We start from the raw sequence: 24,864 nt of genomic DNA on the forward strand, positions 1-24,864 counted from the left end.
ATTTCATATCTCAACTTTACTATATATGTTGAGACATGAAAATAACCAATCATTTTCCACCGCAACTAAATCATTATCACGGATCACCATCCATCATACACACCTCTAAACTCGGTTTCTCCGAGACCATCTCCCCATTCCTCTGGTACCTGACCACGTGGTCCCCCGCCACCAGCCCCTCGTTCAGCCGAAGGTCGAGCACGTAGTCCTCATTGTCAATGTTGATGGTCAACGTCACCGCTGGGTGGTGGATGCCGTCCTGGAAATTTGGGGCGATATATTGAGTAGGTACAAGTAATATAAGTAGAAATATAGAATGGTATAGTAAATAGTAAGATTATTCAACTAGCTTACCGCCCGCGGCTTCGCCCGCTTTGTCTAAAACCTAATAAATTATATACTAAAACCTTCCTCTCGAATCACTCTATCTATTAGAAAAAACCGCATCAAAATCCTTTGCGTAGTTTTAAAGATTTAAGGATACAAAAGGACATAGGGACAGAGAAAGCGACTTTGTTTAATACTATTAGTGATTATTTGTTTATTACTTGCTGAAATATCATTTCAAAATATGCTAAGCTGCCTTAGTAGGTACCTATCACTATAAATTAACAAAAGTTTCGGGTACCAAAGCAACAGTAACATAAAGAAATATTTTTTCTATATTGAATGCATAAAAGTTAATGTTCATAGACCGTTTCGTATTTTTCTTCGTTCGTTTCGCATTATCTTGCAAAAAAAAAACACATAAGGATAATACTTATCTATACTATCTATATACTATTATTATAAATAGGTAAGGTTTGTAATTATGTATGTATGGTTTTCACGCATAAACTACTCGACCGATTTTGATGAAATTTGGCACAGACAATCTTTAGTCCCTGAAAAAGAACATAGGCTACCTTTTATTGCGAAATATGTACCACGGGCAAAGTCGGGGCGGACCGCTAGTATAAAATAAAAAAACTTTCATTCTAAGAAAAAAGCTTCAACAATTATCATTCAACGGCATAAGAATATGGAAATGGCCATATGAGATTCCATTTAAAACTCATCCAAATACGGAACAATACACAAAAGAATCTTAATCTAATTGTATGCAGTATCCCCCTCGGGTGCTTTTTACCTTTGGAGGGCTTAAAAAATAGCCTAGGGTTGTCACAATTGAAAATAAAATATATTTTTAGAATATTTTATTTTCAGTTAGTGAGACATAATTTTTATCTAACTACAATATTGTTTTATACACAGAGAATCTTTTTAATTGTTTTTAGGTTTTATCACAATAATTTAATTTATCAATAATTTGTTAAAAGTTCCATTGGGACTGTGTAAAAATTAAATTGCATATGCTAATACGTTACTAAATTGTTAAAGCTCATATTAATGTAAAATATATTTTATTCAGATACAACTACTTCGGTAAAATTTTCAAATTCCAATTAGGTAATTGAACCTGATAAAATATCGATATAATTCGCTTTCTTATTCGCAAGTCCAATCGAGTAGAATAATAAAAATTGTGTGCGTGTACTAGTGTACACACGTAAGAAGTGAAACTTCTTTATGACCTTATTTTTCAAAAAAATCATTTACTATATGCAACTTTACAGAAATACGTCGAATCACGCGTGATAGGGATAAGAAAAAGATGGCGCGTAACGGAAAAATGTCACGCGTAACGAACAAAAAATGTCACACTAAATTTTTTTCCAACCCCGAATCCCGATAAAGAAGTTTCACTTCAAAAAAATACATTTAATGAATTTTAAGTGTTATAAAACTGACATATTTACATAAAAAATCGACAACCCTATTCACACCTATTCAATACCGACCGTTTGGGCCAACCCTAAACAGCTGCTTAAAGAAAAAATAACAAATAAAATTTTGACGTTTCATTTGAAACATTTATATCGCAATGATATATGGACCGAGGCTTTTAATCTTAGAGGTCAAAAGTATTTGCCCATATCCGTCTTGCAAAAAGTGTTTGCGAAACTATAATTTAAAACAAATTAACCCCTATCAAGTTTAATTTCTTGGTAGTTTGGGCATTTGTATTATTTTAAATTTTAATACTTTTTTAATTTTTATAAATGAACATGATTTACTTTAATTTGATGCCTCTACCATCATCAAAATGCGTAGATATAAGACCATAATCATAAAATATTTATTTAACAGAATCGAAACCTTTCTGCATGCAAAGAATTAATTTCTGAGTAATGACGTCAAACACAACATATGAAAATTATGACAATTTTATAACCTAGATTGCTAGCTTTATATTGTGATCTAATTTATTATGAAACCAGGATATACGTGATCATAATAACAAATATTACAGACGGACTAACTAAAACAGACGACGCTAAGTTCCTTACGAGTCTCAATTTCCTTATTATTACGATAAATGCTAAATCACAATTTTTGTTTAATTTATACATAAAAAATTTTTTCCTTAAATATTGAAGGCTTTAATTGACCTATAATGAGTTTAATTTGATTTCAATCATTTACCGGAAAACATTCACATATCCTCTTTTTATCGTACATTTTAACCAAAATCAAAACCTGACCGGAAAATAATCTTCTTATATATAAAAATGAATCGCAAAATGTGTTGGTAAGCGCATAACTCGAGAACGGCTGAACCGATTTCGATAATTCTTTTTTTATTATATTCCTTGAAGTACGAGGATGGATCTTATGTAGAGAAAACGTAAACATGTACCACGGGCGAAGCCGGGGCGGACCGCTAGTATTCTATAAATCTAGAGCAAGGAAAAGCATAACAAATAATAGAGTATGAGTAATTGTTGGAATTATAAATTAATTTCGCAATTTGGATCAAGCCTTCAACCTTCACGCTGGATTAAGATAATTTATTTCTGATAAGGCAAAACGAATGGCATTTTAAATTATTTTTTGTGCAATGATTAAACTGTATTTAGAGCTTGTCTAATAACGAATAGCATTTTGCTATTAATATAATGGAGTGACGATTTATTCGATCTGTTTGCTATTTCTCTATTAAATAGATGGGAAAACTTTTGAAAGTTTTGAGGCTATTTGTTGTTAAAGAATTAAATAATAACCAAAAACCAGAAACATTACTGTGAGTACTTGACTACCAGATATTCGCAGAGGCAGAAAAAATCTCTTTAACGGCCCAATTTAGCCGTTAAATGAAGAGTGAAACGTTCAAATGTGCATAAAAGAATAAATTAAAAAAAAATCTAAAACATCACTACATAGTATAAAACAAAGTCGCTTTCTCTGTCCCTATGTATGCCACTATGTATGCTTAAATCTTTAAAACTACGCACCGGATTTTGATGCGTTTTTTTTAATAGATAGAGTGATTCAAGAGGAAGGTTTTAGTATATAATTTATTATGTTTTAGACAAAGCGGGCGAAGCTGCGGGCGGAAAACTAGTATGTCATAAACAACTATTTCAGAAGGAAATTTTTCTAATTTCTTAAAGAATAATAACGCGAATACTCTGCCATAAATGATATATATAATAATTATACTAAACTAGAAAGTAGAAGCGTTTATTTTTCTTTTAAATCGTATACTTAGTACTGACTTTCATAATATGAAAATAATGCCAAGTGCAATAAAGTGACGAAGCGAGATTCATAATTTCACGAAATTATATTAGGTATATTTTCTTTTTTTTTTTCATTGGAATACCTATAAAGCGACATACACATAGCTAAAATTGTATAATTTAAAAATGTCGAATGAGTCATAATGACCTCGGAAGTGTTAATAAATATTGATAAATATAATAATAATAACAGTTTTTCTATAATATTGGCATTTTATATTATTTCCGGAATTCAAGATATTATTATTATTATCTAGGGCTTAAAATAGACCAATGGCATAGGAACTAGCTTATCCTTTAGGAAGGAAATAACATTTTAATATCTGTTTCCATATTGTTTTGATTTCATTGCTATAAAACAGATATTATGTTAATAGATACTTATAGAAAAAACAATAATATAATTTATAGAAATGTACCCTGGCGTATAGGTACAGATTCCTTATTTGCACTAAAATGACTACCAATATTATAAAGTGCGTCTCTCTACTACTCTATTACGCCTGAACAGAATAAGATACAGTTTGATATAGATTAAAATATAGCTATAGAATATGCTCTACATTTTGATGCCATAAGAAATTCAAAAGAAATTAAATAGTTAGTTAAAATTCGTTCAGCCTAGTCATTCAATTAAATGTGGACATCCAATGAGCGCGCCAGTCATTCAATGAAATAGCAGATTCAACCAGATGACTGCGACATATGTTTAATCGCGATATGTGCAGTGGAACGCAGGTGAGAGTCGGACTTACAGGATCGAATTTCAACCACAAGACGACTTTGGTTCACATACTTTTTAACAGGTAGATATTAATTAGGTCGAGCTATTACTAAATAACTATGTAAAAAATCTAAATCTATACTTTAATGTTATAAAGCTTAAGAGCTTGTTTGTTTGTTTGACCGCGCTCATCTCAGAAACTACTGGTCCGGTTTGAAAAACTCTTTAGGTGTTACATAGCCTATTTATCGAGGAAGGCTTATAGGCTATTATATATCATCACGCTAAGACCAGCAGGAGCGGAGCACTGCGGGTAAAACCACGGAGCACAGCTAGTAATAAATATTAATGTAGAAGTAATCTCTTACCGTATGTCTAGTGGTCGTGATCTCCCGCTTCGTTCTTGCATGATGCAGGATCGGTCGCACTATTGTGTGCCTGGTGAATTCTGCTGCTGGGCTTCCTGTAACAAGAACATTATTGTAATTAGTTATTTAGTTCTTATCAATTATTAATATGGAGTTTATTGTTGGATGATCACACAACTGCAGTTGAAAGTTTACGATTTTAAGTGTACTTGATAATGGATAATCGTCAATATTTTGAAATAAAAAACATAACAAAACCTCAATTAAAATATACTGACCCACATTAAACATATAAAATATATACGGAAAGTGGGGGCGAGCCACAACTCTACTTGCCTAGTGTTTTTCTGTTTAACGAATCGAACCCACGTCTAGCAGTGGGTAGTGACCCACTGCTAGACGTGAATAGCTACTGACCTGTTAGGAATCTTATTGGGATAAGTGTATCCCAATAAGATTCCTAACAGGTTTACTCATCAACATAACAATACGCTGCGCGAATTTGTCGCGAATTGTCACTTCGGTATACATGCTTCCATTCAGTTTAATAAGAAAAAAAGGAAGGCTTAATTCGGTAAGCATATATTCAACGTTCAGTCAGAGTCAGTTCAAAATTCGAAGGTAAGAAAATTGACATACAGCTGAGACGGGTGGTGACGGGGCGAACAGGTAGTAAAAAATATGTAGTAGAACATCTAATCTAATATCTAATATATAATATTATAAAGGCGAAAGTTTGTATGGATGTATGGATGTTTGTTACTCTTTCACGTAAAAACTACTGAACCGATTACAATGAAATTTAGCACACATATAGAGGGTAACTTGGATTAACACATAGGATAGTTTTTATCCCGGAAATCCCACGGGAACGGGAACTATGCGGGTTTTCCTTTGCAAACGCGGGCGAAGCCGCGGGCGGAAATCACCTTCTTGGCGTCTTTTAAAAATCGAAAGGATGGTCGAAAATCAGGTGCATAAGTTAATGTCATGACTGAACATCTTAGGTAAACATAACATGGATATAGACATAGTTATATACCTTACCTACTTTTTAACTACTAACTACTACTCTAGAGCATTATAAAAGATTCAATAAAACGAATAAATGTTATCATTACTTTCGTTTAACAATGCGGTTAAACACACAAATAAATTCGCATGACTAAACGACATATAAGCCAAGCTTAGTTCAGTTCGTGCCTAGATAAAGATCGATGACCTAACAATTGTCACTTCATTTATCACATCGCAATGGACATATGGGTTGGTACGCTTATTTTAATTTCAATTTTTTTGTATAATTCGTCGATTTTTAATAATAGTTAGTGAATTCTTATTACAGAACTTAAGATCTGTAATAAATAGGTGGTATACATATAGAAGAAGTGTAATACTTGATTTTGTTAAAAGGATTACATATTTACATTTACATACCGAAAGCTTTATAAGATATTTTTTTAAATACTTTCATCAGGAGTAACAATAGCAATTATTAGTTTCAGCTAGATAAGAAATTTTTGCACATCTTTAATTTTATATGACCGTATCCTTGAAACTACGAGTGGTGGGTAACCTACCCAATGCATCGGACGACAGAATTTTATTGAAACTTTAACTTCAATAAACCGCTCTATTATCCAAAAATTTCTTCAACCTTTTTTTTTAATTTAACAAAACATTTAGCATTTCCATATAACAATACACATGACAAACAGTGCTAAATGTCGCCAATAAACGTTCATACACCCAGCTATTCGTATAATTATAATAGCCATATAAATTACAATAGATAACTTGATGACGTAACAGTTCACTACAGCGATGAGGCGACCGCCACACGCGTTGTTTTCGACAATTATAGACGACCCATTTTTAGTTAATTTGGCTGATAATTGGCACAATGCATAGATATTATTTGGGTACTTTATATTCTGTATCCATGTTCCACACTAACTGTGAAAGTTACTGGACAAAACAACGGATTCGTATGCTTTTTATATATGCAAATACATAGTAAAAACTTTTTGAGACGGTGTCATTTATACAATATATTGAAGACAATTTGAAAGTTGTGTCTAAATAAAGGAAACTGCTGTCTAAATAACTTGTACTTATATAAAACAAAATTGTATATTTTTTATGGAACAAATAAAGCTTTATTTATTTATTTTATTTTATATAAAATAATAGTGTGACTATTATTTTATATAAACAATTCAACAATTTTCGTATATTATAATTTATAATCATTAAAACCAAACATGAAACAAATAACTGGCATTTGAAGTGTTTGTAGTGGTACAACTGGTGTTGGTGGGAAATTAGAAAAATAGCTATAAACAAAATTTAATTATTGATACCTACTTATTTGATATTTGCAATAATAGGTATCGTACAAATGATTCCTAATTGGCTTTCGCATGCCAATTATGCAGACATAACATACTACATAGTAGGTAAACAAACATACAGTTTGGTATAAAGGAAAATTTTACGCTATCGTTATAGGAAATGAAAAACAATAACATTGCAAATAACTGCATTGTGGTTAAATTAATTGTGCATATACATGTTATTTCACTGTAATTACTAAGTACTCATTAATCTAGTTCATTAGTTTATTTTAATTTTAATAGTTATTGTTGTAGGTAACTATATGCTTCAACAATAACTATTAAAATAAAAATAAACTAATTAGGTATTAACTTTATAACATGGTACGATATAGATATTTCATAAATATGCGTATAAAATGTTTATTTTTTATACTAAAAGATTTTCTTTGATTAAATTGTAATATTGACATGATTTTAAAAGAGCAACTAGGGAGTTTCTTGTCGGTTCTTCTCCATAGATACTGTTTTCCGAATCGGCGGTAAATGTTAAAAATATGTAATGACGATTCAAAAGTGATCCTAGAAGAAGTCTAATTGAATAAATAAATGTTTGAGTTGGAGTTTTAAAAATGAACATGAGGTAGACAATAAAGAAGCAGATGAGAAAATTATCTAATATATATTATAAAGGCGAAAGTTTGTAAGGATGTATGGATGTATGGATGTATGGATGTTTGTTACTCTTTCACGTAAAAACTACTGAACCGATTACAATGAAATTTAGCACACATATAGAGGGTAACTTGGATTAACACATAGGATAGTTTTTATCCCGGAAATCCCACGGGAACGGGAACTATGCGGGTTTTCCTTTGCAAACGCGGGCGAAGCCGCGGGCGGAAATCTAGTACTAATATAAGTTAAGAATAATACAATATTTTTTATCATCGAAATCAGGATTTAATTCAAATAACAATCAATAAATAAATAATTATCTAGGACTAGACTAAATATATGTCTAGAAATGTAGTCAGAGAACATTTCTAGGTTTCCTATAGAGATAATACCTTGATAAGCGTTGATTTACGGGATATACTATCGCCATGTCTAAGTCTTAACGGGATCTAAGTGCCTAAGATAACGGCATATGAATCACTTTAAAATATATATTTGTATGTTTATGTGCAATTTTAAAACGTTTATATAAAACTTATAAAACCGTAAAGTGTGTCTCAGCTACGACTGAACGGCCAAACCGATTTAGAGAAAATTTGACATGAAGATAGCTTGTGCTATGATTAACATTTGAAAAAAAAAGAAAACAAGCTTTATAGCCACTGATCAAACATTGAAATTCTGAATTTCCTTTCTTATTATGCCCAAAAAAAGAGTGCTAAAATGTGATGTTTGCACACTTTATCACGGAAAACCGCAGGATGCAGATATTATAAAATTAAAGTATTATTTAAGCAAAAGATAACATTATTAATAAGGAAAAATCCCAAGTATTTAATTGTAACCATAAATCTTTTAATAAATGTATTAAATAATTAATTAAATAGGATTTACAATATTAATATTCACACATAGATAGTGCATATTTTTATGAAAACAGGATGATACTTGGCTGGAATCACCCATGTAATTGAAATGTAATTTCACAATGATTTCCTTATTAGGTATTCACATGAAAAACATAATAATTATGCAATATTTAATTTTCAGATTTGCTCAAGCTATAATTTAAGAACTATCAGTACAAATAAATGTAGGAACTAGGAAGGCAAAAGAAGAATGAAATAGATAATTAATTGCATTATAATGTTTTCAAATAAATTGATTTAACTAGTACACAATAAACATATTAAAATATACACAACGCATTATACTAATCCAAAACATAAACAAAGATTTATAAAAGAACTAGCTATCCGCCCGCGGCTTCGCCCGCTTTGTCTAAAACCTAATAAATTATATACTAAAACCTTCCTCTTCAATCCAAAGGGACATAGGGACAGAGAAAGCGACTTTGTTTTATACTATGTAGTGAAGAAAACTTTACAAATAAAAATACCTACGAAATTGTAATAAAAACAATCAACTTTATATGTATATTAACCTCCAATACAGATAAATATTAAATATCTATCAAACACACAACATATATCATTATGTACGTATTATATTATCTGTGGCATACTATAAGCATATAGTCTCTTTATACTATGTACTAAGCTACGGTGCAACTTTTTATACGCCCTTTATGTAACACTATTTCTATCTCATTATGATTTCCTGGTACATTCAACATTGCAATGATACGGCTGGTATTTTTATTATGTTTACGTTTTTATTTGTTATATTGTATTAGATACACGTGTTTGACAGACATAATAACTACTGCTAGAGAGTAAAAAGCCGGAAATTAATAAGAAAATTTTGTAATGTTATATTTGTTGCTTCATAGTTAAAATAATTATTTTACGATCAAGTACATAATATTAGGAAGCTCTCTAATAAACATTGCGATGTATACAACTAGTGCCTCTCTTATTTTTTCTTTATACCGACTACAAATTCAAAATAATCCTCCTCTAGGTACCAAAAACTTATATTATAAATGCGAAAGTTCGAGAGTTTACTTACTTTACTTTATCACGAACTACTGGACGGATTTGGATTAAACTTTACAGTAATATAGGACGGGTAGTATACATCAGATTCACACATGAGCTACAGAAGTCAGAAATAATATGATTATGACGGGTTCGTCCGCAGGAAAAGCCGCACGGCACAGCTAGTACAAAATACATAAAATCTCTATAAATTTAAGGAATGCGGAAGATATACCTAAGCCAGTTTCCTTTGTCTTCACTGTTAAGTTCATATTTGAATAGAGTTAAAAGTAGCCTATTGAAATCATGATTCATAAACACTAATCCATTTGGAATCTAGTATAAGAAAGACACAAAGTTGTTTGCGACTAAATACTGAAGTTATTTTGGTTAGTTGGTTACACTCACTATAAACTGTTATATTTATATTACTAACTAGCTTCCGCCCGCGACTCCGTCCGCGCGGAAAAATTAAGATTTATTTTTTTCTACGTATTTTTCCGGGATAAAAAGTATCCTATTTTATGCCCAGGATAATAAGGTATAATTATACCAAGTTTCATCGAAATCGAACCGTTACTTTTCACGTGATGCCTGAACATACAGACATACAGACATACAGACAGACAGACAGACAGACAGACAGACAAAAATTTTTTTAATCACATATTTGAGTTTGGTATCGATCCAGTAACACCCCCTGCTAATTATTTTTTCAATATTTTCAATGTACAGAATTGACCCTTCTACAGATTTATTATATGTATAGATGTAACAATGTAAGCTTCTACATTTTGTATTCTAAAGTACGAGTTTATTGCAATATGCACATGTCAATTGTAAGAAAAATATTTGAGAATTCCTTTTTAATATGTTAAAAATAAATTATTATAAAAATAATAATTGCATTTGTTATTGTATAATAAGTAATAACGTTTGTTTTAACCGTTTTTTTGTTAGAGCCAGCGCGCACGAGCAACTTTGTCTCCGCAACTATTTTGTCTCCGCAACTATTTTGTCTCTCCCACCCATGGGCTAGTATGAAAGTGCGCGCACGTAGCGACGCAACTCCCCATACAATTGATGGGAGAGACAAAATAGTTGCGGAGACAAAGTTGCTCGTGCGCGCTGGCTCTTATTATTACTTTTGAAATTTTAATACATTCGAAGGTCTTAAAATTTTGAGTACCTAATGATGACAAAAACTTATATTTTTTTTTATAATTTTAGTATAAAATATATTATGTGATTTCATATGCCAAGATATGTTATATCATACATGCATACCTATTACCATTTGTGATTTAATTAATCGTGAGGTATAAAATCGATTTTATTCAAATATTTAAGATTCAATTCGATTCAGATATTACATGGTAAATAGTCATACTATGTATTGTAATGCCTTAGTAATGCATTTTCCTTTGTGCATTATGCATGAACTGATTTTAATAATCAGTTTAGCAAATAATCGAGATCAAGGATATTCAAAATTTTTTTATGCTTTAAACTACATAATATATGGGTTACTATGTATTATAGCTGTGCCAGTATCATATTCTTTAATATGCATAATCATTTATTTTATAACTAGCTTTCCGCCCGCGGCTTCGCCCGCTTTGTCTAAAACCTAATAAATTATATACATATTAAAACCTTCCTCTTGAATCACTCTTTCTATTAAAAAACCGCATCACAATCCGTTGCGTAGTTTTAAAGATTTAAGCTTACAAAGGGACATATCACATAGGTACAGAGAAAGACTTGTTTATGACTGTTTTATACTATGTAGTGATAGGCAAACGATTACACATATTCATTTGCATAATATATTTTTCAATTAGTGTAAATAATAATTAATTATACCAATTTCCTTGGAGAATTGAGTTTCGCAGTACACATGGTCATTGAACTCCAGACACAGTAGGCATAAGGCAAAATTCTGTAAAATATAAATTGTTTTACATTTAGGTATACCGCAGAAAGTCATTTACTTACGCAATTTTGAAATTCTCGAAATACACAAACCAGATTAATCTAAACCACTGAAACCTATGCTACATTGCTACTTCTTACTTTCAGAATTCGTACTTTTTACTTCGTGCTTTTATGTAGGTCAAAAATTGTGCACAACAACACAGTTACATAATCTAAAAAGTAACATACTCTCACTCACACTCATTACAATCTAGGAATAGGATCAACAAATTTACCCACTTCCTTCCAACTTTACCAACCCAGTAAAAACTAACAACATAGGAGGGTATCTACAAAATGCATATTAAAAATTGAATACAAGCCAGTTCATTAACCGTAGATACCCATTGACAATGGAAGGAAGTTCACAGTTCGTGCGTCATCGTCACGGTATAAAAAGCGCAGGACATTTTATGCGTTTGTCGACGCGATTGTAAAAAAAAAGTAAGCTTGGGTGCCGAGCACACGTGTCAGAAGTGGAACTGACAAGATTCAAAGATACCAAAATTATGGCATTACTCTATGAAGTGACTGTGTTGCCATGCGACGTTGAAATTTTACTCTCAACGCGCCTAAAGAAGTTTCACCTCAAAAACGGCTTCGGCGCCATTGTAAAAAAAACGACCCTCTTTAAGAAGAAGTCTTGACGCTTTGAAATGGTGAATGTTAACGACCTTAGTCAAAATTGGGTTATGAGGAATTATTACGAAATGTGTTCGTTTCTTCGTGATCTTTTTCTTGAGTGTTCAACTTTTTCTTTATCCAGATGTGGATAAAGCTGATACATTGAAATAATTGATTTTTTGCAGGATGTTCCACCGTTCAGTCTTTCAGAATTTCAAAGAAATAATAAATACATGGCGACAAGGTGTGAAACAAGAGATCTAAGGTTCGATTCCTGTTGGATACATGCCTACATGCCTGTGAAGAAAATCAATCTGCGAAACGGATATCAAATGTTTATGCCCTTACATTAATATAAATAAACTGAACCTATAGGAGAAAAAGTAAGTTAATAATTAACATTATAATTTCGAAATCAGATGTATATTTATAGAAATAAATTGAAATAGGTTTTACGCAGGATCGAAGTCATTTCAGTCATTTCGCTTCACCAAAACGATACCAAATAGATCAAACCTCTCAACATCAACAAATAAACAACAAGGGTTGTTTCATCCCACCATTTTAAACTGTGCTATTATTTTTTTATTTCGTTTAAGTTCTGCTTATTTTTAATCACAACCGTTGCTAGTTCACCTCGACAAACCAGTTTCAGGCGATATAACGACCATTTATAAATCTTGTATTAAATATAATTGTTGGTAAACTATTTTTTACGAGACAAGCTTTTAGTCAACTTGTATGTCTGCTATTGTTTTCTTTAGAAGTGGGTAGGTACTACAATGCAAAAAATGCATTAAAATGATGACATTTAATAACATAGAAGAAACTAACAATAAACATTAAATAACTTAATTAACATTAAAGCGCCAAGTATTTCTGTTGCATTTTATTAATTAAGCTTCTATTTTGAGAATCGTTTTGTTAATATCGGTCCTTAAAAGGTTAGCTATATAAAATAAATTAAAGGCTTGATCATTATGATCAATTTAAAGAATCGAGTCTTCATCATCATCATCATCATCATTCCAGCCTTTCAAGACGTCCACTGCAGGACATAGGCCTCCCCCAAAGATTTCCAAAACGACCGATCACCAGCGGCTCCCCGCCACCTTGATCAGATCGTCTGTCCACCTCGTTGAAGGCCGTCCCACACTGCGACGTCCTGTACGTGGTCGCCACTCTAGAACCTTTTGCCCCTTTTTTAAATAAAAATCACAATTCCTTTTTTATAGGTCAACTAGCAAACCGGGCGAACTCCGTTTCGCCACCAGAGACACCTTTTCTTTGCTATAAACCTCACGGAGCCCGAGACCTTTCCAACGAATGCAAAACCGTGGAAATCGGTTCGTGCATTCTGGAGATATAGCGTCAGGAAGGAAGACCCGACTTATTTTTATATAGTAGAAGCTAAACAAAGAAAACCCTTGCACATATTAAATAAATCTATTCATGCATTTCCCATAATGATGTTTGTGATACGCAGACAACGTCATGGTGTTTTGCTAGTGTAATAATAATAACCGTCCGTCAGCTGCGCCCGCGCAGTCACGGCTATGCGCACACGCATGTCGTTTGTATACAGTCCCTATTGCATACGGTAATATTTCATTGCGCCTTTGATTACTTCACTAACTGGCTATTAACGAATTTAATAGCTTTTGTGAAATATACACTGAGATTTACACATAGTTATTTGTACTACATTATTATGTAGGTAGTTGTATGAATCAATATATTGTTGATATTGATGTTAGCAGATTTAATATGGAAACAACACAAACAAATTTCGAGTTTAAAAAGCTCAAAAAATGTGTACAATGAAATGAAGAAAGTAAATTCAAAACATTTAAAATCAGAAACAAAATACTGTTTCTCAGCTTTTGCTGCTACTACCTATAACTATTCCAAGTTACATAAATAGGTTCTAAAAAAAGCGTTGATTTTACCCATATTCTTTCGTTCTTTATGATTGATTGATTCATAAATATATCAATCATAATAATTCATATAAAGCGCCTAATTACCATTACCAACTACCAAGCTATGAGCCAGATAAAAACGATCAAAACTATTCGATCTATGCCTCGAATCGAATCTATTTGACGTACGTATGTTCTCTTTATACTATGTGCGTATCACACGTCATTCAATGTATTTAATGACGACATAAATGCACGCATGATAATGCGTTTTTTACGCTTAATCCGGTTTGTTTTAATGCATTTTCTACCTTGATACTGAATGAATAGAGTTGCAATTTCGTTACACACTTGATAATAATTTCAATGTTAAAAAAAATTACTCTATAGTAGGGCATGGGGCTTGCATTTCACATCTGTTTAAGTTTTAACTAAAGATTCCAGCATGCTTTTCTTCTATATCATTCAAGAAACCATATATGTTTTCTTTGTCGAAATCTCATACCTACTTTAATGGCGAAACTCATAATTATATAAAAAGAAATCATCATATAAAACATTTTCTGTAAAAAAATACTATAGGTGTACTTCTAGAATATTCTTCTCTACAGTAAAGAAATGAAACCCACAAAGTACGAGGCCAAAAAGCGACCGGGCTACTTTCCCTACGATTGCGAAAATTATGCATCGATTGCACTTACGAAACCCACCGGCATTATGCATCTTATAATATATATTATATAGCTATACTTAGAACATTATAGCACACTTTAATTTAACATTTGTTAATGACAATAAAGTAATAAATAAGTAGAACCAGTAGGTAGATATTATTTTAAATCATTAGTTACTGTCTGAAATACAAAACTGGAAAAGATAATATGATATGGTTTTATGCTTTAAATATAATATTTTTTATGCTGCATACAGATGAGAAAAAAAATACATATTTGTACAACAATTTTAAATAATAAAACAGTGTTACGCACTAATTACAATATTAATTTCCATCCGAATGTTTTAAATTCGCAGTTATATCATCGGAATATAACATACTTAAACACATAATAATACCACTAAAATAAACCCATTCTCTTCATTATGCAATGACACACATTATTATATAAACTTAAACCTCTTATATCTTAAATGTTATGAACATTTAAGTACTAAGAGGCAAAGTAGAATTAGTCCATAGCCCCATAGGCAGCTTCACTCAGTGCTATTACCATCGCGAAACAATTGCTGCGCGAAGCAGCTCGGTCAGTGTGGACGTGGCTTGGCCGAGGAAAATAACACAATACATACTTAATGATAGTATGACTAACGTTCCGCAGATATTTCGCTACGCAGTAGTTTCGCAGAGATTCGCTGCCGCACGCGAATGCGTCGGTGTACTATGGCGTAAAACGATGTAGATAGTTTATCACACATTCGATCTTCAAAAAATGGCACGCTAACGCACAAAACGTAAGACGTCAAAATCAAAAAGATGGCATGATTCAATAATCTTAATTTTACATAAACTATACCTAATTGAGCATGCTTCATAAACATATTGCAGTTCCTTTCATGTCCTTTGAATGACACGAGTTATCGCCATGTTACCTTCTTAGTTACATTAGGACATTGAGAAAGCCCTGATGGTTTAAAAGGGCAGGAAATACAATACGAGCGGACAGGGCCACGGTAATATTTCACGGATCACCGGTAACCGTGTCGTGTGTCTGGAGACAGACGCGTTTAGAATTAATGAAGGATAAGAGGACAAACGTCTTAACTACTTACTTAATATTTAAACATAGTTTAAGGTGATCTTTATAAGTGCTGAACCAAAGTGTTGGGCTTAAAGAGAACTGTACTATTCTTGGTTTACGTGGGCGGTTGGTATAGGCTATATCTTTACTCGATTGCGCCAGAAGGACGTTTAACAGTTTCGAGTGTTACTCATGTTCCTGTTCTTTGAGCTAGCTGTAGCTAAATTCACTACCTAGATAATATTTTTACTAGAAAGCCATTCATGGTTGTGAAAACGGAACTGAATAATAATAAAATAAAATCAGACAATTTTACTGGCACGCCCTTATTTCATGAGTATCGAATGGACTACGTACGAATAATGAGTAGTCTCCTTTATCAATTACAACACGCAGTATCCATCTACTTCAAATATACCGCAAAACCAAATTCACACTACTACACAGTCTCATACATTTCAATGCACTCTTTCCCACGAACTCAACATAACCTACATATCGACAACATATTTCGACTACAACTCCTGCGCAGTAACTATACAGCATTACGATTAACGACTCGGATCACATTGTAGCCGAGATAACGAAACCGTTTGTGCGCTAAATGCACTTGTCTCGTCCACTGAACTACTTGTGGTGAACCAGTTTATAGACTAGGTGACGGCGCGGTGATTTGTTAAGTCATCTAATTATTTGATATATATATAGAAAATAAAATGAGATATTTCATTTGGTCTTTATTACCTGTTTGTAAAGTTGGATTATTGAATTGATGAAAGATTAAATTAGATATTCTTAGTTTTTAAGAAATATCTGTAGATGAAACGTGGCAATACTTAATGCAAAAGAAATTCATATACATTGTACAATTCATATACCTATACAATAACCAAATTCTTTTCAATTATGCATTAATTTAGCGAATCATTAAGATAAGATCATTTACATTTGCACCCTTTCTTTTAGCAGAATCAAGTTTCGGAATTAAATTAACATTTACAATACAAATGTATAATTAATGAACTTTCTATTTCAATCAAGCCGTCTGCATTAGAATATTGTTATATCATTTTGATTGGTTTTCTCTTGTAGAGATAATAAAATTATATTAGAGCATCAGCTTTCAACTGCATGTATAATTAAAGGTATAATACAACATTGAAACATTGAAGCGGGATATCACTGCTGTGAAAATTTTAGAGACCTACATAAATTGATATCTTGTAGGAGTCAACTGTGAAGCAAACGATCCTCATGAAAATATTTCTTTGTTAAATTTAGATAAATCTACAAATCACAATGCTTTATAACAATGCGCAGTTATATCCCGTAATTTGCCAGAAAAAGCGAAACATTATTTATTCAAATAGCACTCCAGCTCTCGGGCTAAACAATGCAAATTTCGAACATTTACGAATTCACGGTTGAATCGCCGACAAACGGTAAGACCTCAAAAGCCTACAGTTCGTGGTAAACAATAGTTAATATTGAAGCCTAAGGTCACGCAATTGTCATGCTCTCTAGTCTATATACCTAATTTGTATTTGAAACTCGTTTCGACATCTTAATTCTTAGGTTTAGTGTGTTGCAATTATAACGATTTTCACATATCACTTAATCGATTTTTATACCAGTGTATAAGTAGGTCTCTCCTGAATAATGTTTTTCTAAAGTAAGATTGGATATTTAGAATAGAAGTAATAAGTGGAATATACTGTATAAATTTTAATTTAAATTTTTAGTTTTAGAAGCACAACTAAAAATAACAGACATTTTAGTCAAGTAAAGTCAACGCACCCAAATTCCTTTACATAATAAAACTATTGAATTTTAATCTAAACAAAATGAAAGTACTTACATGAACATTAGTAGAATTTTAGTATTCTTCAATCCAATTCCAATCAATCATTCCCTGTTCTATCCATAACTTACATTTATTTACCAGATTTTTACGACTCTAGGCACCGGTTATAAAACAAACAAGAAATATAATACACCTATTAAGAACCACGTGAATGCAATCATGACAATCCTAAGAAACATGACTCAAAATTATATTCTTACGTTTATAAATCTCAATGAATAACGCGAGAGAAAAATAATTTTAAACGGAAAATCCGTGACTCACTGTGTTGACGATGATGATACCTATCATCGTCAGGTGTTAATTTATTTAACTGTTGTTTACATTTTTATCAGCTATGACTCGTATTGTAATTGACCGATACTCACGTGGAATATGATATTAAACATTCTTCGGTTACTTATAGGGGAACAAATATATTCAATCTAAATATATAAAACTAAAAAAGATGTTTGACTGAACAAATATATTCAATCTAAATAATATATATTAAATCTAAACATGTTTGACTGACTGACTGACATAGTCAATGCACTGCTCAAACCACTGAAAGGATCGAGCTGAAATTTGGCACGCACGTAGATGTTAGAACGTAGGCATCCGCTAAGAAATTAGTTCAGGATACATCGCCCATTTTTGCAAGTGACTACTATCAAGCTAATTTTTCGTTTGTAGCTTTATTTTGATGAGACGCCCAATAATTTCGTGTACGAAAGTCTCGATTGTGGTAGCTAACAGAGATAACAAGGATAAAAATTTTTGATTTGATGGTTCTCAAATATTTATTACTAACTGAATGAATTTTTTTTTTTTCAATCTCAAGATAATTACCTAAATTATTCGAAAATATATTTGTCCTACAAAATCTATGGTTTGTTCAAAGAGTCCCCCTTTCCAAAGTGTATCGATAACGAGGTCATCATAAATGATTACTAACAAGCTGATTTTTTTGTTTTCACTTAGTTAATGTTTATATAATTCAACAGACATATTGTCCTACAAATTGCGTAATAAATATTTGAGAACCATCAAATCAAAAAATTGTATCCTTGTTATCTCTGTTAGCTACCACAATCGAGAGTTTCGTACACGAAATTATTCGGTGTCTCATCAAAATAAAGCTACAAACGGAAAATCAGCTTGATAGTAGTCACTTGCAAAAATGGGCGATGTATCCTGAACTAAATGATTTTGATGAATTCTACCCCCAAGGCGATAAAATAAAAAATAGATACATAATTGATAATAATAATTCTTAACGCAAGCGATGCCGCGGGCCGCTAGTAATTTATTACTTTACCAATTCCAACATTAAACTTTTAACTTGCAATCTTGACGTTGCATATATTGTGATAAAAACTTATGCTAATAAGTACAGTACAATAAAATCTCTTGTGTTCATTTATCTTTCTTAATTAGCTTTTTACGCCATCATTACCGCATAATGATTACATTGATTAAATACAAGCTGATCTACGCAACTTTATTTGCTCTCAAAATGAACATTTTTGCAAGATTTTCATTGCAGCTTCGCTCGTATAGATCATATTGTGATGCTTTAGAAAAAGAGCATTAGCTTTCATCGATACCTACTATAATTCTATTGCAAATCATAGTTTACCTGACATTAGGTACCTACCGCGATCAACCATACAAACAAACTTCAGCTTAAGTATATTAGTAGATTAAGGGCTGATTTTTTCAATCCTTGGTTAAAACTTATTCATCGAATAACGTATTGAACTACCATTTCTAAAATGTATTGTAATTGTCCGTATTTGACAGTTTACAGGTGACATTTTAAAATGTTCGAGTAATACTTTATTGGATGGATAAATTTTAACCAAGGATTGAAAAATCGGTCCTAAATACTTATTATATAAGTTATTATTTTTTGCGCTGGGAACACAAACATTATTTATTACACTAGCGAACCAACTTTAGATGTCACATTATTCATTAATATTTAAGTTAGCTTATTATTACGAGCCTTTCACTTTAATGATGTGTATAATTACTCCATAACTTACTCTAGTAAATAACTCCTACTTAAAGTATAAAATCCAATTTAATATAGTCACGCAATCGTCATTACATCTAGTCTAGTTAAAATAAGAGCACACCATTAGCATGCAAATTGTCCGTAATGAAGCACTTTGCTTCCAGCATTATACATTAGATAAAATACTGAATAATTAAGATGAGGTATACATTATCAATTTTAAAAGCTCTTGCGTTCATTCATTTCTTGTTAGTTGTATGTACCTACATAGAATTATGGTGAGTTCGTGACTATTTTTAAATATTTTAATGCAGATTGCAGAAACTATTTAAAACGTGGACGATATTATGTGGACTGTGAAGAAAGCCAAAGGTTTTGTGGGGTTTCCCCAAGACGAGGGGTTAAAGTATAAGCGAAGTAAATTGTATGGTCAGTAATATACAGTGCCCATATATTTCTTTAAGCAGATTGTGAAATTATAGCCACACTAGCGCAAACACAGTTGTAAAATAAAGATACATTTTCATTTCATTCATATTTTTCCTTTCAGTCCCTTTTTAGAAAAAGAGACCATTTAACACGTTCAAAAATCGTTGTTAAATATCAGTCGCTCATCGCAGCTTCACTGATAAATGTACTGATAACTGTATAAAATTAAATGAAAAATATGCCCTATGTTCTTGAAAAAGATGTGGCTTGTGGTTAAACAGTAAAACGCATCGCTACAAAATCTGTTTTAACCATTAAATTAATTACCATATACCCCAAAAAACATCTTTAAATCGCCAAAAGGCACGTGCAACCAAAAAACTGTACAATGCACCTGCCTTCGCTTACTCAGCTCAGAGGCACAGCTGCGCACGCGTCGCGTGGGCGCAATCGAGGCTAAACTAGTTCTGCAGTGTGCAGTGTGCACCTTTAGCGAAACGCGATACCTTCCTGGTACCTTTTTGTTGGGTATTTTCGAAATTATGCGGTTTTAAAGTATTTTAAAATGAGGATTAAGAACCGTTAACTGCGGTATTCCGGATATACTCAAAACTCAAACTCAAACATTTATTTATTCAATTAGACTTCTTCGAGAAGCTCTTTTGAAACGTCAATACATATTTTAACATTTACCACCGATTCGGAAAGCAGTATCTATGGAGAAGAATCGGCAAGAAACTCCATAGTTGCTCTTTTAAATCATTTCAGTATTACAATTTAATTTTACAAAATATGTAAGTAACTGTACGTATATATTATCATAATATGCCAAAGAACTGTCCTGTGGTTTTTACGCGACAACCCTCCATGGGTTTTTATCTTCCATATATTATAACAAATAACTGCGTAGTAATCGTAGGAAAAGTAAAAATACAATTTGAAAATACTAATAAAATAAACAAATAATAACTATAAATGCCGAATTTATAGGTTGAATTTTTTAGGAAGAAATTTGCCGCGATCGTGATCGAGACAAATAACGTATCAAAATTTATAGATAGGGAGGCGAAGAGGGGAATTTTCTGTAATACTCGAGCGTGGCAGTTTAAGATATGAGAGATACCTTAGACCTAATAGAACAACCTTGTTAACTATTTAGCTCTATATGTAGTGACGCGCGCCTAGGATAGACGATCAGATTAGTAAAAAAAAATCGATAGTCTGAAATACTCGAGCGCGTCAGATTAAGATATTGGGGGTTGATTTTAGTGTTTTAAGACTAAATTTAACTAATCTGACCATAAGTCCTTGACGCCGCCGAGTTATAGGGTCGCGAACTTGTAAAAAAAAAACGTTAATCCGGCATTCTCGAGCGCGATTGTTTTTATTTTTATTTTGAAGAATATAATCTAAAACTTACTAAAAATACAAAATCTGCCGGTTTCCGCATGACCGGAAGTCTGGAGGAGCCATTTCATCTTCCGAAAAACGCGTTGCAGCATATAAGTCGCGAACTTTACTTTTTCCAAAAAAAAAGTTTAAATAAACAAAAAAGGTAATTTTATTTTACAAAAAAGGTCTCTTTTCATTTTTGTCCAAAGTTAAAACTTTTTTTACTTGAAGCATCGTAAAAAGTCAAACTCCCGGTTTTTTGTGTATATCTCGAAAACTGAGGGAGTTAAGAAAAATTGATATGAAATAACGATGATTAAAAAAAAGAAACCCACAAACCTTTTTCGGTCAGATTAAGAGAACCCACCAACATTTTTGTCAGATTAAGAAAATATGCTTTCAGGATACCGAGATAAACCTCCCCTATGAAAATCTGACGCGCTCGAGTATTTCAAAAGGACTCTTTTTTTCTGCATTTTCAAAAATTCATCATAACTTATCGTCATGTCGTAATCGTCAGTTTTTTTAAGGGGAGCTTCCTTGGGGCCTACTTAACACCCCTTCCGAAAATCTGACGCGCTCGAGTAAATTTTTTTTTTGTGCATTTTTGACGAATTTATATGCCTAGCCCCACCACGCAAACCGGCAGATTAGTATACCGTTGTTATCAGAGGGACTTGGGGCATACGTAGTATGAATATCTGACGCGCTCGAGAATGCCCAAGTAACTGTTTTTTTTTACATTTTTGAAAATCCGTACACGCCAAACCCACCGCTAAAATGGTTTTTCCATAGAAGCTTTTCTTTTTGAAATTATTTTCTCTTTCGATTTTGATAAGTCTCGACGACGCCGTTGAATTACGTCATTTAGCTACCTCGCCTCCCTATCTATTACGTCAAAATGTGTCAAATAGGTTATCAGAGATATTATCAGCAAGCGGTAGAACCGGCCCTTAAACTAGTCTGCAACTTTACAACCCACTTCTAATATCTAATTAATGATATAAGTTACATAAAATGACCATAAGCGCATTATAACGTATTAACGTATCTGATTGATAAAAATAAAGTAAGGAGTTATTTATTAGATAATGTATAAATAACAAATAATAATCCTATTTACTTACTTACGTATTCGGTGACGTATACGGTATAGCAGCACTATTTTAATCTTTATACATAATGCACGTGAATAAACTAAGTATAAAATATACCTATAGGCTACTTTTAATATAATTAACTAGCGGTCCGCCCCGGCTTCGCCCGTGGTACATATTAACGTTTTCTCTACATAAGAACCATCCTCGTACTTCAAGGAATATAATAAAAAAAGAATTATCGAAATCGGTTCAGCCGTTCTCGAGTTATGGAATTACAACGAAAAGTGGCATTGATTTTTATATATTAGATGTGTAGAAGATATTTTAGATAGAGTCTACATGAGAAGTATGTTTCCAAATTTGTAGGTATTTCCAAATTTTACGGTCCGCGCAAACGGGCCACCGATCACAGCCATAGGTGACCAGCCACAGAATTGAACAGAATAAGACAAAGTCTCAGTAAACATTGAAACCTTCAACTGGTCAATCGTAAAAGGCACTTTTAACAAGTCCTTATAAACGCGTTACCACACAAATTATCATACCATTCCATACCAAACCACACAGAACATTCCAGAACATTTATTTCCCGCCACATCTCGGTGATAAGTGCAAAAGTTAATAAAACGATTTCGACGCCATCTCGCATGTGTGCGCACGAAAATGCCTAATTAACAAGTGTCAAGTGGTGCCCTCAATGTATTGTGTTACGGCTGCCCTCTAGCTGCCCTTAAATCTTTGGCAATGTGTTTGGGAATAAAAGTAAAAAATGTTAAAGTCACACATAATAATTGTAATTAAATATCATCTTGGCAATTTTGGTAAAAAAAATCGCAAGTACATTCGCTATTCCAATCTTTTCACAGTAGGTAAATACTTGAGAATTTTAAAATTAGGTATGTATGTACATACATATTTCTAAATGTTCCGTTTGCATATTGATAAGGACAAACGGACAAACATTAGCAATAGCATGCACGCATGCTCCAAAGGTCCGAACTCACAATTTTTTTAATACCAAAATAATAAATCCGATAATTACATCACATAACAATACAAAATATAACTTATATCTATGTTTATTAATACTTTACGCAAAACCACTGAACTGAAAAAATGCAATTAGATATCAAACTAAACAAAATATTCAGTTACTTAGATTATGATCTAAAATAATATCCAACTTGTACTATGTACTAGGTATTTGCTTTCAAAAAGCACATTTCTTAGTAGCGTAAATCCTAAATTCTCTTATTCAGGACGTAGTATTTCAACGCGTGTTATTACTATATCTTAGAATACAGGATGCGTCTGTTTAAAGCTCGCTCGCTCCAGATCCTACGGGATGAACTATTTTGTCCTAGTTCAGTAAAAAGGAAGTAAATTACGCGTATGTACGTGTATTTGAATTTATTTTGAGCGGAACATTAATTGTGAAAGCTTGGTTACGTTTATGAATATTTATTAAAACTCAAAACTTTATATGTTAAGTTTTGAAAATTTATAATTTTTAAGAATTTGCTTGGTAAGCGAAGACTAAAAAGCCCAACGAAAGATTTAATAAAAAAAATTTGTAAGAATTAAATTATAACCTAATTATAACAATTTAGGAATAATACAGCTTTCTATTGGATAAAGAATTTCAAAAATAAAATATTTACAATCAATTCTCTTTTAATACTGCCAGGATAGATCGTATGAAAATATGAGCATTAACCAGAACTATAGGTATGTATCTGAATATATTTAACAACAGTTTCTTAGAATATTATCGTACAGTTTGAGTGGAATTCGCTTTAATTATACCAAACATACCGTTTAATTACACTACATAAGTCATCATGACAAATAAAATGTATAGTTATTCATTTTATTAATAAAGCTGGAAAATTATAAGGAAGGAGCTTATTAAATCACACGAAAATTACAAGATTAAGCGTATTAAAATGTCCCTTGTTATTATTTATGTATATTGTTAAACTAATCCCTTCTTAATATCTACTTCCCTACTTTGTCTATTCGGGATTTAGTACTCCATCACTACATAGTATAAAACAAAGTCGCTTTCTCTGTCCCTATGTCCCTTTGTATGCTTAAATCTTTAAAACTACGCAACGGATTTTGATGC

At 32.2% G+C, this 24,864-nt stretch overlaps 1 protein-coding gene across 1 annotated transcript in view; it reads right to left on the reverse strand.

The window, feature by feature from the left end:
- Positions 1-24,864, reverse strand: part of LOC123702720 (disintegrin and metalloproteinase domain-containing protein 12) — a 68,913-nt gene that overhangs the window by 17,467 nt on the left and 26,582 nt on the right. The window contains exons 2-3 of the mRNA XM_045650505.1: positions 4,716-4,810; positions 104-259 (exon numbers count right to left, since the gene is read on the reverse strand). Of these exons, the coding sequence (XP_045506461.1) occupies positions 104-259; positions 4,716-4,810 (251 nt within the window). The remainder of the gene's footprint in view (positions 1-103; positions 260-4,715; positions 4,811-24,864) is intronic.

Source organism: Colias croceus, chromosome 24 (genome assembly GCF_905220415.1).
Source record: "Colias croceus chromosome 24, ilColCroc2.1".
NCBI lineage: Eukaryota > Metazoa > Arthropoda > Insecta > Lepidoptera > Pieridae > Colias > Colias croceus.